The sequence below is a fragment of the Alligator sinensis genome, unplaced genomic scaffold, assembly GCF_000455745.1.
Source record: "Alligator sinensis unplaced genomic scaffold, ASM45574v1 scaffold111_1, whole genome shotgun sequence".
NCBI classification, from domain to species: Eukaryota; Metazoa; Chordata; order Crocodylia; family Alligatoridae; genus Alligator; species Alligator sinensis.
The window spans coordinates 1,819,075-1,842,181 of record NW_005841875.1 but is presented as its reverse complement, the minus strand read 5'-3'; the positions used below and the strand labels follow the sequence as shown (position 1 = coordinate 1,842,181).

Sequence of the window (23,107 nt, the reverse complement as noted above, 5' to 3'; positions counted from 1 at the left end):
CAATTTGGGCCGAATCCAAATCGAATACAGACGATTTCACACGCCCCTAGTATTAACCATTGTTTAGCATAAATGTCTACTGTTTAAGAAAATTTAATTCACAAATGCAATTTGACACCTATTTAAAGCCCCACACCAAAGCTTCAGATTCTTTCCTGAAATGGGGTATCATACTTAATGGCTTTAGATAAACTTTCAATTATGAGCACCTTTTTAAACAGCAATTGCATCTATAACTGACTAAACAGAACAGTTAAACTAAGTACAGTCAGCAACTTGTAAAAAAAAAATGCATTATCGCTATGTAATCTATGTAATCTGTAAAGCTCTCAGAAAAAGGAAAATGGTTATTTGAATGTCCATCAGTAAAACATCATTAGCAACTAAAATTAGGTCCTGGTCTGTTCAACCTACTTGCCCTCTTCAGTTTAGACATAGCAACAGACATACTGTAACAATACCAACCATCAGCAATTTCTTATTTTGCTCATGCACAGCGTATCTAAACCATGCAAGGTGAGAAGCACTCTCTCGTCCTATCAATTCTGTGAATGCTGAGGGCTCTCAGAGTCTGGCCCACAATCCTGTTTGACCACTGGGAAAAATCACATAGCGAGGCACACTATAAAAAGGAAATTCTAGGGAATGGTTTTGAAAATATTCCTTATGATCAACAGACAGGCTATATGATCCTGTCTGCTTGATATATGCATATGTTCAAAGACATCATGTTCTTAGCCACCACTATGCAAATGCTTTTTTTCATTTTAAACTTCCCACATGCTTACTCTTACAAAGAATGTATTCAAAACCAGGATGGTTTGTAAAGGAAAAAAAAAAAGTGTTTTTTCCAAGGAGAAGCATCACCGAAGTAACTGATTCATTATTTGTCAGCTCAAGGGAACTAGAACTGTTGCGGACAGTAGGATGTAGGGAATTCTTTATTTGTTAGATATGGTATTTTCTCTCTTTGCCTTTTGCACTAAAGTCTCGTTAACTTTAATGGCAGTTTGTACCATGCAACTAAAAGCAAAATGTGGTCTTTAATGGTTGGTGGATTTATCCTCTATACTTCAGCAGAAGTGCACCTTTCATCTGGGGTTCTTAATTAAAGGAGCACAAGCATCATATTTACATACTTCTGATCTTTTGTGTGTCTGTATATGAAGGCAGAATGAAACCTGCCCGCCTCCTTGAGATCAGGGGAAGGTATGAAATGGGCTTGGGGTGGATGGCCAATGGCAGTATACTCCTCAAGGTGAAGAAGGAAACCATTGAGTGTGAAGTTCTGGGACCACTACCTTGCATCCCAGTGCTAGACATGAGGGATGATGGGAAGTAATATCCACAAGGCAATTTTAGGATTCATATAAAGCAACAGAAGGGACCACTGATCTCAGGTCTGTGACAGCATGGCATGAATTGATATTAAATTATTCTTATGGTAACCAAAAGGAATTCAAAATCAGTTTCAAAAGCCTAAAACTGCTTCCTTACAGATACGATAAACTTTGGATTTTAATTAACTAAAATGTTTTCAAGTGTTTCAAAACCAACACTGCAGAACTAGCCAACTACTGCAAGCCAAAGCCATCTCCAAAATGATATTCTGGCCTGGGTTGCAAACTGCACATAAGACGCACAAACTTTTGGCAAATAATAAAATACAGTTATTTTCATGCATGTTAAACTTAGCAGACAAGCTGAACAATGATAAATGGAATACAACCTTGATACGAAATAAAAGTGAGCCAAGAGATGCATTCCACAACGGGACAAAAATGGTTCATTGCTTATGATTTACAATAAATGACTTGGCTACTGAATGATAAAAGAAAGATGTAGCTTTACTTCAAAAAAAATTATCACATAAGAAAAAGATGTGTTTCAAGATAAGAAACTAGTTTAATTTCTTGAATTAGATGCCTCTTTAAAGTGATATTTTTGCTTTAAACCTCCCCCAACTCCCAAAGTATATTCACAGGGAAAATAGGATTGATGATATATAGCTTTTCATAAAAGCGTCATTCATTATTGTACAGCATTAGCTTTTATTAAAAAAAAATCTATTATAAACAAATGGCTTAAATAGGTTTTGATAGAAGCTTGTAAATCATTTATATTGGCAATAAAGTGGGCTGCCCTTTAGTAAAGCCATTTTATCCTTAGCAAAATTTCAGCACTGGCAGAAGTTTAGCTGTTACAATGACACTGTCTATGAATAAAAATGTTGGAGGTTACAGACTGCAAACAGAATGTCACTGTGTCTGAACATGTGGTTATGTAGGCACATGGAGACCCATTTATAAAACACAATGTTTAAAAATGGTTTCAGGGGATTTCTTTGTTCAAGGACTAAAATGATGCTCCTCAAAGACCTGTTCAGTACTGCACATGCACATGAACTCCATCGCTGGGAACAGCGATGGAGCACCGACTGGTTTTGCGAGGGGAAACTCCCCTAAAGCAACACCACAAAATAGGGATTGATTTATCAAATGCACAAACATACCTTCTGGCCCAGGAAAAGGCTTTTGGTGGACAGGACTGTGAATCCATCTGCAGGGGTTCCCTCTGTTGTGCTGTCAGCACTTGCTGATTTGCTCACTTCTCCTTGCTTCTTCTTGCAAAAATATAGTTTATTAGTTTAACTAAGCACGAGATGGAGAGTCTAATACACTGATAAATATGTCATGCCATAAATGCAACTGTATTTACCATGAGATAAATTGCAAACATGAGCTACGAGACTGGATTCTGTTCTTTAGTTTCTCATGCAATTAATATTAAAAGGAGGCTATATATGTGCAAAAGTTTCAATGTTTCCATGTCTACTTCAGCCTCTGTTTGCTTATTGCACAAATTAGAGAACTGAATTAGAGAACTGAATAGTCAAACTATAGAAGAGAAATTTGAACAATGTTCTAAAAATGTTTGTGCATGAGAGCAACATACTTATTTGTGCATGCAAGTGGAGGCATGCCCTTGGCATTCATAAGAGCAAAATTGGCATCTGTCTTAATGTGAAAAAATGGAAAATTCACAGACGCGTTTTTAAACACACTTTTGAAATCAGACCCTTCTGGGAACATCACTAATATAATTCTATTACCTGCATGCCTCCTGTCTCAGGTAGAGGTTAAATTCTTTTTAAAAGCAATTCTAGGTTATCCAATATTACCTTCAATAAACATTACAGGGTTTCTCCTTTTTACCTAACCAGATTAGGTAATTGGAACAACAGGTGTTTGGCATGGATCATTTATTAGACAAGATTTAGAATGGTACAATTCTGAAGGGCTGTTAATGAGAACCCTGGTAGCTACTGAAGTTGTTTCAACTCAACAGCTGGAAACAGTGTTGATCTTATTCATTTTAATTTCAAGTAAAATTAATCACTGCAACTAACATAAATATGTGGTACCTCATCAAACCTGATACATCAAACCTGTACTTGGGACACTACTGTGTCTTCTATGCCCCCCCCCAAAAATATGTAACATAACTAGTGACTAACAACTGAAATGGTTTAGATGCAGGAGTATGTTTTGTTTCTCAAAGCTGTAGCCATGCTTTACATTATACAAATGTTTTGCAAATTAGATTTTCATGGGTCCTATTTCAATTCCCTGGGAGTTTATTGTTAGCCAAATACTAGTGTATAGTAAGCAGACAATGCAGTTTGTGTGGAAGAAAAACAGAACCCCACAACAGACTTCCTGCTTTTGTAATCAACTAGGAAAAAAAATCCAGATTCAGGGAAATTATTAGCGCATGGTTATTAGAAGCTCTGTGCTCCAAATGTCAGCTACTAGGTGGACTATGAAAAAAAAAAAAGAGTTCAAAAATGACTTTCCTGAAAAATCAAGAAAGTAACCCACAAATGAAGCACACAGGACTGGCTTTGTTGAACACAGTACCATTTCAACAGCAGCACCTTAACTGCAGGTGAACTTGGAGCACTCATAATTTTAGCAAGCACCGTATTTCACAAACACATTTTAAATGCATTAAATGTTGGTTGTGTGGCACCCATGCACAAAAGAAATTCCTAATCTGTACACATCAGAATGTGGGGGGTGGGGAGGAGGTGGTGAAGGGGGAAATATTAACTATAAAGTTTTCCCCAATTTCTTTAAAACATGCAAACAAAAAAGAGAGCATATTACAGTTGTGTTCCATTTCAAGTCTTCCCCCCTATCAAAGTTTGAATGAATTTAAGTAGTCTTTAGGAAATGAATCTCCAGCTCAAGACATAGAAGAATCCCAATTATAGCAAAATAAAATTGGTGAGTTAAAAGAAGAATATTTGTAATATTCTGGTTTAGCTAACAAATCTATTCAGTGAAGCTAAATAGAACATAATTTTTCCACTACAGAAAGGGACTTAACTGCCTCCTCTAGTAAAAGGCTATCTCTGTTTTAGAGAAAGAACTAAACTCATTCTTGAATTACAATAAATTCACTGAATAAGTATTATTAAACCTGTTTTGAAAACAAAATTCCCTGGAATATTATGATAGATTTTGTTAGTGACAGGCATTATAAAATGGGCAAACAAATGTTATGCTTTTCTTAATACTTGTAACTGCAAAATGCTATCATTCCAATTTTGAAAGCAGCACCCAAATCCTCTTTTTCTTAGTGCACACATTAATATTCTGCGTACAGACCAAGTAAGTGTAAGCTGTCCCTCTGCCCCAGTGTTGACACCGTACAGCTGCTGCTAGTGAGACTTCTGGATCTACTAAGTTCTTTGAGAGCCAGTGGCTGCAATTCCACCCTGCTACGACCATACTCTCCACTTCTTAAGCCTCTAGAAAGGGTTTAGTTGCTGCTCCACACAAAAGTTGCAGTTCTTGAGCTTAGCTTCCTGTACAATAAATATGTGCTCCTTTAGTGGACTCTCCGGACACAATGTCAGGGTGATACTTGGCCTTTAATACTTCTTTGGATAAGCATGGAGATCGGTAACCTGGGCTACCCACTGACCAGGAATATAGACTTTAAATGATACCCTACTCCTGCCCTGCGAGTTCTGATTGATATAGATGACTTTACCTTAGACTTCCTTGCTCCTTTCTTGCCTCCCGCTTTCTTTGATACAGTTTTCTTCTGTGAGGGAGACTTTGCCTTCTTGGCTGGAGGTGGAGTGATGATGGCTTCCAGTTTCCCTTTGGATCCCCGCTTCTTTGCCAGCAGCTCAGGGTGGATGTTTGGTAATACCCCGCCACTAGCTATGGTAACACCTTTCAATAGCTATGTGCAAAGAAAGATGTAGATTGTAAAACTGAGCATTAATGCCCTAATTAAGAGCAAGCCGCATTTATTACAAATCCCATATTTGCTTAATACATCACATATTTATTTTCAGTTGCTTCTATGACGGTTCTCAATAAGTATGGTCTCTGAGAAAAAGAAACCTATGACATAAGTTGATCATGTCTTTTTTTAAACCACAGCATTCAGTCAGAAGATTCACATATCCTTGCTTATTGTCTTTTGGACTCGAACACGACCGGCTTTCCACCTATGCCATCAATTTACGCATGGAAAACTGCTTTGACTCCATGTTAGAAGAAAGTATGAGAAGAATGAAGCCCCTAAACTCCACACAGTAGGGAGCTTTTGGGGGCAGGTGGGGCCTCCTGCAAAATTCCTGAATTTTGTTTGAAGAAAATACAGGTAGAGAAGAAACTTCCAATGAAGTGTTAAACATATCAGGAATTTTACAGTTAGAAGAACCCAAGTCTTTACAAACATGTAAACCAGTGATTCTTAACAAGGGTGTTAAGTAAGTAAACATGACTCACAAGAAAAACCTATTTCAAATAAGAATTCAAAGTGCAAAAAAAAATTCTGATGTGTTGTGGTCTTTCTGAGTTCCTTCCAACAGAACTGCTCTATTATTTTTCTGTAGTCAAAAAAATGAGTGAAAACTAAGAGCTGCCATTTTCCAAGGGGTGCCCCGAGTCTAAAAGGTTGAGAGCCACTGATTTACCCACTGAAGGAACATAAAGAACTATTCAGACTGGCACACAGCACCTGAAAACCATTACAAGCACAGAGGAAATCAAGTCTCATAATTTAAAAACAACCTTAACTCCACCCTCCAATTCATGCCTGGCCCTAGATCAACATGGCCCTTGCCTTAGGGAGCATACGAAAGGTGACGTAAATCCCCTGGATTACTCCCACCTCTTGATGCACATTGAGTGCTCCTAACCACAGCCCAGGATCTAAGAGGGAAGGCCCTTGACTCACAAAGGGATGATGAATGGAAAGTATGACCAGACTTCTGGACCACATATGCAGGCTGAAAGAAGTAGGTTGATTTTCCTACTTCATTGTGGAGTAGTGTATCGATGCAGGGACAGCAGCTAACACAGAGGGCTGGGATTTGGATTGTTGCCTGTGAATAATATTCCAATATAAATACATGACCTCTAATAGCATAAATTATGTTTGAATTTCTTTGACTATTTTTTAATTTTAAATTTTAAAGCCCCATTGCAAATTACCAATCCCAATGTTTTTTACATCAACTCCAGGAACTGGCCACAAAGAGTTAATTAAGATTTTAGATAATAAAAATAAGGATTGGAATACAGAGAAGAATGCTGATTCAATTTCCCAGGAGACTGCAATGTTGTCTCCAGGCACGCTGATGTTTTGCTGTTCTCCTAGTGTGGGTCACTGTGGTAGTGTATCTCCCTTGCATTGTTACCCATTTTATTTACTGAAACACGTAATTAAGCTGAGGACTTGAACTAGTTACACAGCAAGAGAGTGAGAGAATGAATGAATGAATGAACTGCTTCCCGGTGGCCTGCATAAGAAGCAGAGAGGTCTTGAATTACAATTCAGCTATATGGAAAGACAATTTAAAAAGCCGTAAAGGAAATCCCAGCCCTCACACGATGAAGTCTTTTCTTACCTGATTTAATTCTTCGTCATTTGCTACAGCCAACAGGATGTGTCTAGGAGTGACTCGACCCTTCTTGTTGTCCCTTGCTGCATTTCCAGCCAGTTCAAGAATTTCCGCTGGGAGAAAAACAAGCCCACCTTAATTAAAATATGATCATCACAGGAAATCAAGGGGTGTTGTTTGGTGAAAGGGGCTTTAAACAGTGAATTCTTTAATACCAAAACATGTATTAAATCATTATGTAACTATCAGTAACTCCTGAAAATGATCCATGTCACTTTATCAGGGACTACAATTAAAATGCTCATAGACAAATGCTAACCTGGAATATACTGGATATTCTAGAGAGCCTTTTATTGCACTTACAGATTTCTAAAGATGTAACCATGCATGTTCCACAGTTGACATCCGTATCTAATTCAGAGCTGGATACCTGTCCCTTATCTCACTTTGATGTTAGTGTATGAATGTGAACGCAACTCAACTTGTTTTAACTGTTATAAAACACTGTCCCACGAACAACCAAATTCTAACTCTCCTAGCATTTTTTTTATATCAAGGAAGACTTGATGCTTCTCTGAAATTCTACTTTCTAAACTAATTTTCTTGGCCTTTCAAAATGGAGTACCTTGATTTTCACTAACTTTGTAGGGTTTTCTAGCGTTCTCCTATCACCAGACTACAGAGCACTGTGTGTAAATAAAGAATAATGGTTTGCCAAATGTATCACTAATCTGAGTGATTACTTAGGTTTCTCTTTTTTTCATGCATGCATGAAATGTTACCGTGTGTTTTTCATTTGCTATGTTATTTAGACAGGGGCTACAGCCATCCAAGTTAGGATTGCAGCAAAATGATTGCCCTACCTTAATGATTTTTTTCTCAAGGGAACAGAAGAGAAAAAGCAATGGATTAATCATGTTTGTTCACTCCTAATAGATTATCTCCTTTCAGGAGATTTCCAATCATGTCAAATTGATTTTAACAACTGTACGTATGAGTCCTTGATGGAATTAGGTGAGATTATTCTTTTCTATATAATTGCCTACAAGGTGAAAGGCCAGCATTTTATCTACTAAACATATCTATCGTCAGCTAAAAAGCCTCAGGCAAAGTATGCAAGTAAACTACAAGCAATTAAAATAAGAAGTTTGGGGGCACGAATACACAAGTGGAAGCTCACGTTTATCTGACTCTGTATTTAAACTGCATTGCTATATTTTATTTATAGACTGTGCAGCAAAAGAAGAAAGGTTCTGTCCAGGTTTCTCTACTGCTTTTGTAACACTGGCTTTGGTAAACCCATAAATGGCATCCTTAAAAAAAAGATGAAAGGAAAGGAAAAATGCCCTTTTAAGTCTATCCTATCTGAATATACTACAACATACTGAACAGCAGGACTACTCTACAGCACTCCTTCCCCATGTAACACCTGAACTGAATGCACAGTAAGCTATTACATAAACTTGCTTTAATAGGCAAGTGGAAGGGAATAAAGACATTATCCTGGAAATGCAAAAGAAGATTAAAATCAAAGCTCACATCATCACATCACTTTCCTGTAACACTCTGTAAATCTTTAAAAAAGTGACACGATATAGCTACAGACCATGGCTTTACATCAGACTGATTTTAATATGATGATTTCCCAGCTACTTTTCATCACAACCCGCATAATAAGCCGGTTATGATATCTACTGCAATAGCCATAGTTGCTTCTGGATGTATTACAGTTAAGTGTCATCAAGGACTTCAACAGGCTTTCAGGATCCTCACACTCTTAAATTGTGCATGATTTACTTCAGCTGAGAATTAGGAAAACAAAAGAAAACCCCAAAACGCTCACTTGCTAGGGCTCAAGGCTTTTTATTTATTTATTTTTTTTTAACATGACTACATTTCAGCCAAACAACAAAAAAACAAATCATAATTAGCAGGCTCAGGCAATCCTGAATGCCCCCCTCCTGAATAGCTCCACAAAACTGAAGAAAGCCAGAGTAAGCTTGTCATCACGGAGTGAGCCACAGTCCAGACACGTACGCTTTGACACATCGCGATGCGCTTCAGGCACCTGTTGTGCGGCGGGTACTGTGTTAAATTCCAAGGCACAAAATCTGCACGAAGATGCATGCAAGCGCACCCCACTGACTTCTGGAGTGTTTTGCACCTATGTAACAAAGAAAAGAAACACCCCAATCTCTCTGTATCTAGTAATTGTGATCTTAAATATCTGAGGGTTTGCACTGGCTGAAAGGTAAGGGGAGAGGTTGCCTTAACACAGAAGACTATTCTTTGTTTGCCCCTGCCTCCCCCACCTCCATTTCTTTACTACATCAGGCCCTGCTAACAGTTGTGCTGTGTTATTCTCTGCATCTGATCAGCATAACTATGCAGACAGGTCATTTGGTAACTAAAGAGGCTAAGAAAGTGTTATGCCAGTAAAGCAGAGAGGAATGTTTTATTTGTTCCTCATAAAACTAAAATGTCTGCCTCTTACAGTGGAGAACTGTTCTTGCAAGTGCTAAGCCCTCTTCCTTGGACAGGAAACTCATTTTGAAATTACAGTTTTCTAATGGTCCTTTAGGGAAGTTGAGGTACCCCACTTCCCTTTCAGGAACAGGAGGGAGAGGAAAGTGTGCTGGCACAGAGCACCACAAGCGGAGTGGGGGCAGGAATAGTTTTCTTTTTGTGCTCCCCCTCTCCTGACTCCAATGAGAATTGTGTGCTTTTGGTACGCTGAAATGACCCACAGTACAGCAAACACCAAAGCTAAGCAGCAAGCAAGCACAAGTGCTTTCTGAAGCACAGATGCTCCCTGGGTTAAAATGAGCATTACTGATACAAAGTGAAAACAGCACAGGAAAGAGAAGAGAACTCTTCTTGCTGAGGAAATAACAGGCACTGGATCCAAGACAAACCTCAGACCGCTACACCTGCAAACCTAAGATCTGAACTGTTTGTCTGGACTTTGTTGCAGCTCCTTTTCTACTTTTGTGTTAGTGTTATATTAGCGTAATTTTGAAGGTTCAAGTAGTGTTTTACTCCTGTTCTAAACCAGTTTCAAATGAAGAAAATCTGGCTCCTGCTCTCTGTAAAGAAGAGGACTTTCCTGAATAAAACGTGTGTTTGTCCATACAGTAGTTCTAGAGATGAGCCTAAGCTGAAAATTGAGATCTAGACTGAATTTTTTTTTTTTTTTTTTTAACAACATGCCTCTGCCAGTTCCAAATTTGAGTCACAGAAGACTTCGGTTGTACTACATGAGATCTTCAAACTCAGGGGAAGCTGCATTTAAATGGGAAGTAATATTATCTTCTTAGTTTTTTATAGTACGTTTCATCCTAAAGCACTTCACTTACTACACATGTAGTCACATGTGCAGCAGCTACATTTGATGGCAATCTACCCTGGTCGAGGAAATTGGCAATTGTGGTAGGGCCTTGCCTAAAACACTGTTGCAAACTCTTGCTCTTACAAAACGCGCCACAGAACGGCTGGCACCATGCTTTAATAAAACAATTTCTAAAAATATTACAGGCCTATGATCAAACACACAAACCAGGGATCTGTTAAGACACAAACAGCTACTTCTAAATGCCTGCTCCAGCTCTTTTACAAATGTATATTTTTATGTATGTGCAGTCATGGTATATGCATGTACAAATATATGTCTATACTTGTCCAGGGAAAAAGAGGAAACAACTAGTTCTTTGTGTCTGTGCAAAATAGATGGCAACCTCTTTTAAGGCCTTATCTGAAAGACAGACGGGGGAAGCTACAGCAAACCCAAGGTGCCTATCCAAGATGCTAGCTCAGTTGTGCACCTGATGTTCCAAGAAATCCGAGTTGCTGCCAAGCTGTTACACACACCACTACTCTCCTATTAAGCTGCATCTATCAGCAGCACCACGGGCAAAATGTATAAGGCAGGCAAGAAAGAAATGCTAACATTTTCAACAATTACCACCATGTACTTCATGGGATGGGCAGCTCAAACATGTCTTGCACTCTGAGATATCAACGCCATCAAAATGGTCATCTGCTATATGCTGATTAATCAGTAGTTTTTACCCTGCCCAGCTTCAGACTTGCTAATAGCCAGTATGTGATTTGCATCAAAAGGTGGACTCCCTAAAAGGCAGCATATCAGCACAGAGAAAAAAAAAATATATCAGAGGACATGCTATCCTTTGCCCCCGCCCAAACTATAGATTAAAGGTCTGGTAGCACACACAAATTCCCCCAGTCTTTCTGACAGAACTAGAGCATTTGCAGAGTCTTTTCAAAATGTGATGGTACAGAGAAAGGATGAAGGCTCTAGCTAGTTATGCTATCTCTATTCTCTTCATTTATTTACTTAAGTATTTTTTTCCCAGATGGATAATTACTATAGCAACACTTCTGCAGAGTACACTCACTGAGATGTACCTTCTAAGAAAACCACGCATCAAAAATATATTCAAACCTGACTGATGAAAGAAGGAGCACACACACAAATTTAATGGCATTTGGAGTTGAAGAGCCCTGTTCTATAACCTTATGCATCCAGAGGATTACTTACTCATACAAGTGGTCCCACTGAAACCAAGATTTACCCAACAAAAGAGTTAGGACTAACCTTAAAAATCCCTCCACTGGCATTCTTTTAAAATGTATATTATATGAAAAAAACACTTTAATAAATAAAGAATTTGAATGATGTATATTCACAAAAAAAAGATGAAACGTGAATATAAGATATTGGCATATTACACTGGATGAGGTTTCCTATTAGTGGTAGGCAATGAAGGAAGAGTCAGTGAGTGCCTGGGAAGGCAGAATATAATACAAACACCCTTAATTAATTTATAGGATCAATATTTCCTCTATATTTCCATAACTATTTGACTTATTTTTGGATTTAATTCATTTTTAAAATAACTAGTCTGTGCTCAAAGACAAGGGAATCAAATACGTTAAAATACAAATGAGTTGAAAGACTTAGAAGCTGGGTAACAAAAAATGGTCTAAGGCTGTTCCTAAAAACTTGAAGAAAAAGAAAATGTTTTCGCTGCTTAGGTTTTTAAAAGTTCAGCTGAAAATGAGTTAAAGGGAAAAGAAACAGGGTCTTCATCTCTGCACTTAAGCAGAGATAAGACTACAGGAAAAGCTGTTCTTAAAGCATTTCCGATGGAAGCACAACCGAGGAGAGTTAGAAATCTCTACAGAAAGCTGATTCCAGGCTGAATTTCAGGGTTTTCATGAGAGTCTTTAAACATCTGGAGGTTCAACATAAACAGAAGTCTACTCAATTTTGGGGCAACTCACAACATCCCCATTTGAATTAATGTCATTTATATATTCCACAAATCTGCTGCTGCACCTTGTGCACATGGCTCTGTCTGGCATTTTACTATGCTAACCTGGTCTAAGGAATACAGGAAAAAGAAGTAGAAAAAACCAAATTAATGCAGTCCTACATGAAACAGACACAGTAGCAACTTCTGACCTGGCTAAAAACTCAAGTGAATGCATTCTACCTCATCACATGTACAGTAAGAAATTTCTGTATTTTTTGTCTTCAAATAAACTGTTACTAGTGTAGGATTCCTTTAAAGTCATGGCCCCTTCCCCCTTTCTAAATACACAGCTTTTGCATTTGGCAAGTATTCAGGACTGCAGGGTTGCTATCTGAATGTAAATACAGTTGACAGTTCTGCTCTCCACATTCATCCCAAGAATCCTTTTTTTTTTTTTTTTCTTTCTTTCGTAGGTTTATGTCTCTTGAATTAAACTATATCTGTTGTATTGAAACTTCTTGTCCACCTTCTCTTCAGGGAGATGAAGTCATGGCTTTGAGAATTCAGCTCGTAACAGCTAACAGGTGATGTGTTGAGACAAAGCCAATTTTTGAATACACGACTTCCAACAGAAAGAAATCAGGGCCTTTTGAAAAACTGTTTGAAGCCTTTCCTCCAACCAAAAGAAAACTGAGAACAACATCCAGGAATCAAAGAAAAGTGAATGTTGGTAAAAACCCCATTGAGAAAATGTTTTTTGCTATAAAGCCAAAGACATGACAAGGAGTCTGTTTATTGTATTTTAAATTAATCATTGCTCCATCAGCATTTTATTGCGTTCAGAATCATTTTACATGATTCCGGAAGGTTTTAACCCAATCAACCCCAATCAAGTATGATTGTTAAGAGTTTCCTGCATTCTTTCCTCTACATATTCCAGCCAACCCCCCTTGGAACCTGCAGTCTTAACAGCAAAGGTAGAATCATTTAATAATTTTTTTCTCCTTATGCATTCCAATAAACCAGTTCTCAGCCTTGACTCGAAGTCATGGAAATCTGATGCAGTGGAAATCAATTCAAGGAATTTCATTACTCTGTGCAAGCCTTGGTATAACCTCAGCCCTCAACAAGGTAATCATCTTTGTAGGATGTGATAAAAAAAAAAAAACACCTTCATGCGTTCGTCTCTGGGCTATATCAAAACTGGGCCCCTTTGAGCACAAACTGTTAACTGTGCCAAGTTATTGTAAGTGTTGTGTTTTTGTGAGGCAGATGACTGACTGATGTTTACACAAAGCACGAGTTCAGGCCACAAGAGTCATTTCCACTTAGAGCTTTCACACTTGACTCAAACTTCTGTTCAATCTTTTCTTACATTTTTAAGTGATCCACTACTCTTTGTAGATGTCCCAGTATAATTTCACCCGTAGGCTCTTTAAAGCTCCAGATTAATCAGTATACAAGGGCGTGCAGAGATCATATTCAGGGCAACCTGAATGTGAAGTTAAACTTAAATGCTGTCTACGTGCAATGCTCAAACCCTGTACTAAGTAAAGAAGCTATAGCACACTTCCCTTCTGTCAACTTGGCAAATTCCGATTTAACCCAAGTTATTTTTTTTTTTTTGCAATGGCGTTTCCTCTCCCTAATAGTTGACACATAGTTGTTACTCTTTAACAGTTTACATATGTTTAAAAAAATGCATTCAAACATGATTAATTTAACTGCTGCCAGACGTTACTTGATTGAGTGCAGCATGTATGTTTTGGCATGGTTGCCTTAGAGTGCAGAAGACCACTAATGTCTTCAGACTTAGTCTTGGTTTAGAGTCTTTGACCTTTACAAGCGTACGTTATGAACTTGCATTACACACACAAAGAAGTCAGGTGGTGGATGCCAATCAGCCCCTGAAGCTAGCAGAAGCCAACAGCACTAGTAATAAAAGAAAAGATGACCTCATATCAAATGTCTGGTTTGGGGCTCACCTTGTTTGGAAGGAATGATTTCTGTACCAGGGGCCTGAGCAAAAAGAGGATGGAGGGAATGGGTTGTGTATTGAGGATGTATGCATCAGGGTGCTGAGACCAGCATGCATGGCAGTGGTGCATGCCACTGCACACAAGTCAATGCTAAAGATGCTGCTGACCAAACTGGGTTCTATCATTATTAGATTTCACCAACCAGACCTCATGCCATGTTTCTGTACTGCTCTCCCATCTAATTTTTATGCAGTAAGCAACACTGTAGTATCTGTTTTCCTTCTGTTGGATGTTGCCTCCAATGCTAAAAAAAAACCCTAGATCCTTTTGGAACAAGTTTAAATGCATAATATTTTCATCATTAATAAAAAAAAATTCTGTTGTTTCTAAGTTCTGCCTCTGCCTATGGTCTTTTCTGTATCAGAAATTATCTTTAGGCCATGTGGAATACATCCAATACATCTTCCTAATGAGATGTACAACTGAGAATAAACATTAACATACTGAGCAGTATTTTTGTCTTACTCATCCCATGTAACTAGCAGAGTGGCGATTATGAAGCATACGGAAACCAATGCTGCATTTATGTTTATCCGGAAGATAACATACTTACTCATTTTCTGAAACATGCCTACTAGGGGTGTGCGAAACTGGCCCTATTCAATTTGGATTTGGGTTCAGTCCGAATCAGGGACAGTGATTCGATTAGTTGATTTCGATTACTGTCCCCGATTCGATTCGGCCGAGTCCGAACGTGAAGGTTCAATGCTGATTTGGAGAATCAGCAATTCAGACGTAGACACAGCTTTAAATGTTTTTTCTACATACCGCCAGGTACTATGCGTGGCTCGTGAACGCTGCGATGGTGGGGCGGATGGAGTGTCCCACAGGAGTGCAGGGGGGCCCCCCGGGTGCTCGGCAGTGAACCCGGAAGTGGACCTGAACTACTTCCAGTCCACTTCTGGGTCTGCCAGGGAGCGCACAGGGGGGCCCCCCCCCGTGCCCTCCCCCAGCTTAGCGATCGGCTGCAGGGGGATCCTGGGTGCCCTCCAGACCCAGGAGGCACCAGTCGCCAAGCTCGGGGGGTGCGGGAGGGCCCTCTTGCATGCCCCCTGGTGGAGCCCGAAGTGCTTCTGGTCCATTTCCGGGTCTGCTACCCAGGGCGCTGGGGACCCCCCCGCACTCCTGTGGATGCTCCATGCACCCCACCATTGCAGCATTCATAAGCCACCTGCTACCTTGAGGTATGTAGAAAAACATTTAAAGCTCTGTGTGTGTCCAAATCTCCAAATCAGTGTGGAGGGTTCCAATTCAATTCAAAGAGATTCAAGGGTCTCCTGACTCGATTCAGAGATTCAGCCACCGAATCGAGCCGAATCTCCGCTGAATCGAATCAGCGACTGAAGCTTCGCACAGCCCCAATGCTTACATATATCTTTACTTGTCCCTATATGTATAGGATGAGATTTAAAAAAAGAAGAAGTTGTTCTTCCACTCATAAGCCAAAGTCTGAATTTGGCTGGCTTGCTTAGTACTGAGTTGTACTTGATAAAAGCAGGATTATTGTCCTACTTCTCACTCATCTGTACTGGGATGGTATCAGGCTCCAATTGGAAGGGGTAAGAAGAAAGACATTACAAACTATGTCAAGAGTGACGTCTATAATTATTTGCAAAAATAAGAGTCACTTCTTTCCCACGTAAGAGTTTTAAAGGAGGAAAAAGAGAACGTGCAGCAAAATAAACCTCTTATTTTGTTTAAAATAAAACAAACAACAAAATGTGATGCTACTATTAAAATAAACAGCAATGGATGGCCAAATAAACAGCTAATGACTTTTGACAAAGTCATACTCAAATGCAATATTTAAGGTAAAATATATTAATCAAGGCATAAATCAAAGCTTAATAATTGTTAAGGGAGGAAATAAATCAATGATTGAAATCAGAAGCCATGTATGGTCCTGTACCAGGCTTCAAAAAAATATCCAAATAGGATGCAGATACTCTGAAATACTGCTTTATATATGGGCGTACGTGACTATGTACTGCAATGGTTTTCATGGAAATTATTTTGTTTTAGTTGGTTTTCTGTACATCTTGATCTACAGTGTTTTGAGAATAACCTGCAAATCCTTAGGCATAATCTTAGCCTTATACTCAGTAGTTACACTAAACTTAACAGGACTGCTCATGTGTTAAGCATGTGCATAAGTGTTTACAGGATCTGAGCCAAGGAGGCTTATGGGAGAAAGGAAACTTTCCACTTATATATGTCGGAAGCACTCTGATTCATGCATTTATAAGGCTAGAAGGGAAGACTGTTAAATGTTTAATTGATAACACTACAAAGTCTTAAAGTTAAACAGGCGTCTTTTACAAGTATAAAGATTTTGTAAGTAACTGTGACAATCTCGGTTCTGCTACAGGGATGGCACAGACCCAATGTAAAAGAGGACTGCTACAAAGGAGCTTTGCCACTACCCTTCTTTAGAAAGCTCACTGCTGGCACCGGCACACTCGCAAGCACAACAGCACTGTTGTGCTTTATGTGCAGTGTTAACCCATATTAGAAACACTGATCTTTCAACACTCGAGTTATTTTGCAAACCCCAAAGAGCATGAGGTACAATTAGAATTTGCTGGCAAGACAGATGATCTCAAAATGAAAAAAAAAACCCATGTCTCACTGAAAATTGTGCACCAGAAGTTATGAGAGACACCAGAAGTTGTGAGAAGAAAATAGTATTTCCTTCTATTTCTCAGTTTGTTGATGCTGCACATTTCACATCACCTTGTGTCTAGGCAATGACACTTTCTCCTGACTAAGCAGTTTCTCCTAGGCGGAAAAGCAACTCAAGGACTCTCAAAGTCTTTTAAATTGACAGCGTTTCTGTCCAGCCTTCAGATTTATAGTTTATGTCTTAACTCTGCACCAGGGATTACTGTTTAAAAAAAGTTGCTCATTTTAATTGGAGAAAAAGCATATCACAGCTGGAATTGTTTCAGCTATTTCAAAAGGGCAGTGTTATCATCAGTGGAATTTGCACTTATGATCTTTTTTCTACTTATGTGCCACTGGGTTCGTTTTCTCTCCCCACTAGTAAACTCAGAAAGCTTGTAACTGAAACCTGCTTCTAACCAATGGTCTTTTTATTGTGGAATGCGGGAATGCCAAATTTTTGCCCTAGAAGTTCATTAGAGCATTTGCTTTAAAAACAAATGAAGTCACATTCCTACTCCAGTAGCCTGTACAATTTTTCAGCAGCAAGGAAAGCACGAGAGGTGAACAGCAGTTCAAGCTGATTAATTTAAACATCAGACAAAGTCAATATTTGGGGTGAGAAGTACAGTTTACTGGACTTGAACACATCTTTCAATTTTGAGCTGGTCAACAGCTTCAGATAGTCTTCTGCAACTAAAATGATGCGAGATGGAAGAGCAGACAACTGACCTTGACTATCTGAAACTCCACTGGCAGTTCTGGTGATATCATAATGCCTGAGAACAAAGCTAAGTCACCAGAACCCCAGGGATGGAATTATAGCTCTGGTATTCAAAAGGTGCTTGTCTTCTATTTTAACAAAATACATGAATTGACAATAAAATCCAGTCAAGGAAAAATTTTAATGGAAAAAACAGACGTTTAAAGTTTTCTTCTATCTGGACTTCAGCGACTGCAGGACAAATGTAAATCAAAGTCCTATTTTTTTTCCCTGTATGCCTGCTCTCCTGCTGTTTTATAAACTTCTCCCTCTCCTCATTTGCTGTGACATTTTGGCAACTGAAACTTATTTTCAGTGTAGAGGAGTGAGCTGACCAAAAAAAACACCACTCTCAGGCCTGTTTCTGGCTGCCTTTAATATATGCTCAGGAGAATTTGATTTTCCTTTTTTCAGAACCAAAGGGTGTTCTTTTTCGGGTTGACAGAATATTCAGAGTAGATGCGTGTAATACAACTCCTGAAAATCATAGGTCCAAGGGGAAGATATGTGGCTGTGTGTGTGGCTAGGCAAGTGTTAGAACAACTAAGGATCTATACAAAGACATCTGAATGGTTTTTCTGGTCCAAGATGTAGTATATGACCGTCTCTCTCATTCTGAGTCAACTGGAGACATAGGGGTTTCAGGTAATATGGCCAGAACTTTAGAGAGGAAATACGCAGAAAAGCAGATTGTAGTTTTCCATTAGGGAGAGCAGGAAGAGAAATGGGCAACATGCCCTCACCCCTGCTGGGATAAGGTGAGGCATCCCAATCTGTCAGCGACCTCAAGGTATAGCCACCACAGCGCTCCTTTTCAGCCCAAACCAGTTTGCAATCCATAAAAACTGGCCCCTATGTGTAAGGAGAACCGCAATGCAATATTCTGGTTGTCTTGATCTGATTTGATAGCACTATCTAAACCAATCTTGGGATGAAAGAAGAAATGTCACAAACACGAATTACAAGATATCATGTATGATTCTGGAGTATGTGGGCAGAACTGACCTGCTCTTTAACAATGTACACTGTGGTACGTTCATACTCATCTGCCTCAAAAGCTTTGACAAGACAAAAAGATGCATTATCTCCTTTTGCCCAACTCACTTTGGCAAGGTAGAGGTTCTACGCTATTTGTTTGTATGAAATCCAAGAGAATGAATGTGTATGAAGTACATTTACAGACAGGTATCCATGTAGGTTGTACATGCTGACAGGGACTTTTTTGGGATATTACTGTCAAAAAGCAGGAGGGTACTGTATGCCAGACTAGAGCTATGCCTGACCAGACCTCAAAGTATATTGAAAAGTGGGATAAAGGGGATCCCTTCATTAATTGAAGAGCCAAATACAAACTAAATATTTAAAGATCTTTCTTTTCCTCCTTATTTACTGCAGAGCAATAATGGCTACAGGGAATTGCTGCTCAAGACAGGAGCTGCTAGAACACCTGAAAGGCTTCTACCATCCCTCTGGTTGGGAAAAACAAAGATACATGTTTTTTAGGCTCAAATGACCTGAAGCGGCTGCAGGACAGCGGTCTCTGGTGTACTAGTACAATGTATATTGCTCCCTTGTTAGTAAACCTGTACTTCAAAGCCCCGAGATAGCGTGCACGGTACTGAAATACAGAATGTAAACTAGAGCTTGGGGGCATCAGGGTACGACAGAGGAAAAGAAGAACTGAAAGTGCAATATATCCATGTTTTCATGTTCTGGAGTGGTGCCACAAAGTTCTTTGAACTGCAAAATGGAGAAAAGTCTCTCCTAACTAGAGAAGGATGTAAAAAATAAGACAAAAATCTAAATAGCTATGAATATTACTGAAGTTCAAAGCCTCCTTTACAGAGGACCTTTCAAAAACCTCAGGTCTGAACATTAATCTTTCAGTGCAAGTTCAGAAGGAGGCTTTTCAGTGGAAGTCAGTATCTGCTGCACTTTTAATTGCTCCAAACAGAAAAGGATTAAGATCAGGGCTATACACTATAGGTACCTGAACTGCTTTCAAAGTTTCTAGTTTCCTTTTCATTGATTATGTCTCAGTGCCCTTTAATTCCTGACCCTCTTTTATATCCTATTTCCCCCTCTTCTTCAACCAACTCCCTTGGTTTATTTTCTGTATCATCATTTCCACTTCCCTTTCCAGATGGACAGGGTCTCCGTCCCTGCCATCTTTCAGGTTTACATTAGCTCATCTTCACTACATCACATTTCTTCCTCCATTCTAAGGCATACTAACATCCCCCATTTATTCTTAGATTATGTCTTGATAAGGCAGCCTTTTCCAGATTACCTTTGTGGGGCAGGAAGAGGCAGGTTTTTGGCTTTACAGAGTGATGTTTAACAAGGCAGGCAGAAAAAAAAGCTCACTCTTATTAAAAGTCTCCAATGAGTTCCAGTGAGCTTCTAAGAGTTCTGATGATCTTTGTAACATGCTTTTCTTTTTAAATAAAAAAAAATACATTTTTCAAATGAAGATGCTAAAACTCAAGGGCCTAAAAGACATGCCCCATGAATAATAGCTGCAGTGTTCAATAGACAAAGGGAGGAGGAAAAGCAGGTGAGGTCAGACACAAAGGCTCACCATGATTCAATGGGGAGAAAAAAGAGCTAGATGTTAGGTGCCCAACACATGAGAAGATGGAAGACTTCAGCACAAAGAATTCTACAACTACCTGCCCCCTACTCATCCTGGAGAGCATAACCGCTCTACAATAAACTCATTCACCTAACAGGTGCCTCAATATGTGAACTGCCTACATCAACATATGAGAAAAGCCTATTATATAAACAACGCCTTCCCCCTCCTAGCATCTCTGCTTTTAAATAAGGTCCTTTGGATGTGTGCTTTTATCTCCTCCAATTCAACTTCCCAGAGTGCACAGCTGTTAAAGAAATACTACCCATTTCCTATACCATTCTCCATTCCCAAAGATATTCCTGTTCCAGAAAGCCTCTCAATCAAGGATTTAATGGGTAACATATGCTGCTCATTAGTACTGCCACAAGCTCACCTGTACTGCTCTGCTCCTTTAAAAGGACAACATTCAAAGCCCCTGCCATTCCTTTCTCATGTAATAGCTATATGCACCAGCATTACCAGAGCAAGGAAAACAAAGCACTCTAATTTCTTTTTTATAGGGAGTCTACAGCATATAAGAGCTATTTTTAAAGAAGAAAACTAAAGTAGGGTTGGGGGAACCTAACTAGAGACTTCTTGAAAAATAAGGAAGGTTTGGTGACTAGCAGAAGAACACAGCCCAACAAGGTAATGTAAATGGTTGTTTTTTTACACAAACTGGGCAGACTATGAATTAATTCTCTTATGTTACCAATCTTTTATTGTAGCATTGGTAGGGGAGGCAGAAGTAAAAAACGTGATGGAGAAAGGCAACGTGAAATCTTTCAAATTATAATCGCTGTTCCCTACCTCAAGTCTTGGCTGTGAGGACGGTCTGTTCTGAGCTGACCACAAGTGTGTGCTCTTAGTGGTGACGGCACCATCCCTTTCACTTTAATAAAGTGACAACTCCAAATCACTTGCTTTGCTGCTTGCTGTCAAGAACACGAACAGGCACTCTAACTCTGCTTCCCTTTCCCACTTGACAGGGTACATTATGGAGAAGGTATCATGCTTTGATGGATCAGGTATTGACCATTGCCAGAGAACCAAACGAAGCAAGTGTTGTGCAGAAGTGCTAGCGGGGGGAGGCTAAAAATCAATGAAGGGTTTTCATTATCTCTTATTAATAGAAGTCTCCACTGAATAACAATCTATTTAACATTGGTGAAGCCTAAGTCCTATGCTGAGGCTTCTAAGCTATAGATATACAGATCCATAAACCGATAGGGCTGTGTGACTAAGATTGTGGTTTGTTTTTATTGTTTATACTCAGTGGCTAATGTCAAGATTATCATCTCTAAAAATCTATCAACCTTGATAATACCTCCCATAGTGGAAACTATTATATTTAGGATTCATTTCAAGTTAGTGATTTCAGGAATAAAAACCTGGAATTTTTAAGACTTCCACAAAAAGAAGACTTTTTCTGTAGTTAAGCTCCTGTGCTCTGTGTGGTATATCCAGGGTTTTATTTTCAGTTCTGCCACAGACTTCCTTTATAATCTCAGGATAGCTACTTTCTCTCTACCTCAATTTTCACTTTGAAAATAGGGAAAAAAAACCTTGAACTTCCTGATTTTTACCAGTACAGCACTGATACTACAGTGCTGGGGACAACAGAAAATGACTGCTAATGAAAGTAAAGAAACAAATTGTACTGAAGTGCAGACTGACAGACAGTACATATTTACAGATCTGCTGACTAAACCTAAAAGTAAAGTGTGCATCTGGACTTCAAAATAAACAAATAGGAAAGTTCATTTCCACACCCCACCAACCTCCAGGAAGAAAGTAATCTAGAAGTCAGGAAAAATTTAATGTTCATATAATCAGGTCAGCAATCACAGCATTGGATGAACCAGGAAGAAAAACTCTGTCCAAAAGAATGTATAGTCTAACAGAAATATAATATCAACCAAAAGCTCAAACGCAAGAGTGGAATTAGACAGGACTGCAGCATGGGAGGTTCAATCCAGTGCCCATGGCTGTCGGGGAGAATCTTTCAGAAAGGTCAAGTCTGATAAGAGTGTTTTTTAACAAGCCACGCCAAGCCAAACCCCTGGACTGGGATGCCTACAAAATACGGAGCTGTAGATCCCAAATGTGGTAGCTTAGGCTTCTAGGTACCTCATTTTCGCAACAGCTATTTTTGCCTTTAGAAAAGACAGAAAGACAATTCACTGGAGACATTTCCTCCTGTTTGTATACTATAGGAGTTTGCTTGTGCTTGTATTGATTCTCCCTGGTGCTACGTTGCATTTTTCTGTTAATCTTACCAGTCAGGTATTCAAGTACTGCGGCCATGTACACTGGAGCTCCAACACCAATTCTGTACTTTGGGTGACCTTTCTTAATATAACGGAGCATTCTTCCTACGGGGAAGATGACCCCAGCCTTTGCAGAGCGGGAAGTCTTGGTGGACTTCTTCTTTCCACCTCTGCTGGACATTTTGTCTGTATTGGATCTGGAACAGCACACTGTAAACAAAGGAAGACAAATGGTTACCAGTATGAAATGCAAAATGTAATGCTTTCCAGTGGTCACTGTACCCCACCATTAGATGCAAGAGATTTAACTATTTTTTCTCAGTGACAAAATTGAACCAACATTGATTGTGCTCAAATACTTCATTATGCTGAGCTTTAGCTAAACTGGACTGTTATTCTGAGGTAGACATTTTGAATTGTCAATGGTACCTGAAGCATGTAGACAGAAGGTTTCTTCATTTGAAAATGTGTGTGCATTCACAGGTGTATAATATAACAGATATAAACTTACAAATATAAACTTACAAATATTGTTTTATACTGGATGCTT

General features: G+C 39.1%; 1 protein-coding gene across 5 annotated transcripts in view; it reads right to left on the bottom strand.

Moving 5' to 3' along the window:
* Positions 1-22,767, bottom strand: part of LOC102378831 (core histone macro-H2A.1) — a 45,131-nt gene extending 22,364 nt beyond the window's left edge. For 3 of the 5 annotated variants that reach the window (XM_006017192.3, XM_025196034.1, XM_006017194.3), the window contains exons 1-4: positions 22,567-22,767; positions 6,938-7,044; positions 5,062-5,259; positions 2,513-2,623 (exon numbers count right to left, since the gene is read on the bottom strand). In XM_006017192.3, the coding sequence (XP_006017254.1) occupies positions 2,513-2,623; positions 5,062-5,259; positions 6,938-7,044; positions 22,567-22,738 (588 nt within the window). In that variant the 5' untranslated portion in view covers positions 22,739-22,767. The remainder of the gene's footprint in view (positions 1-2,512; positions 2,624-5,061; positions 5,260-6,937; positions 7,045-22,566) is intronic. The other 2 variants (XM_006017193.3, XM_006017195.3) reach the window with 1 other exon arrangement.
* Positions 22,768-23,107: the final 340 nt, after the last annotated feature.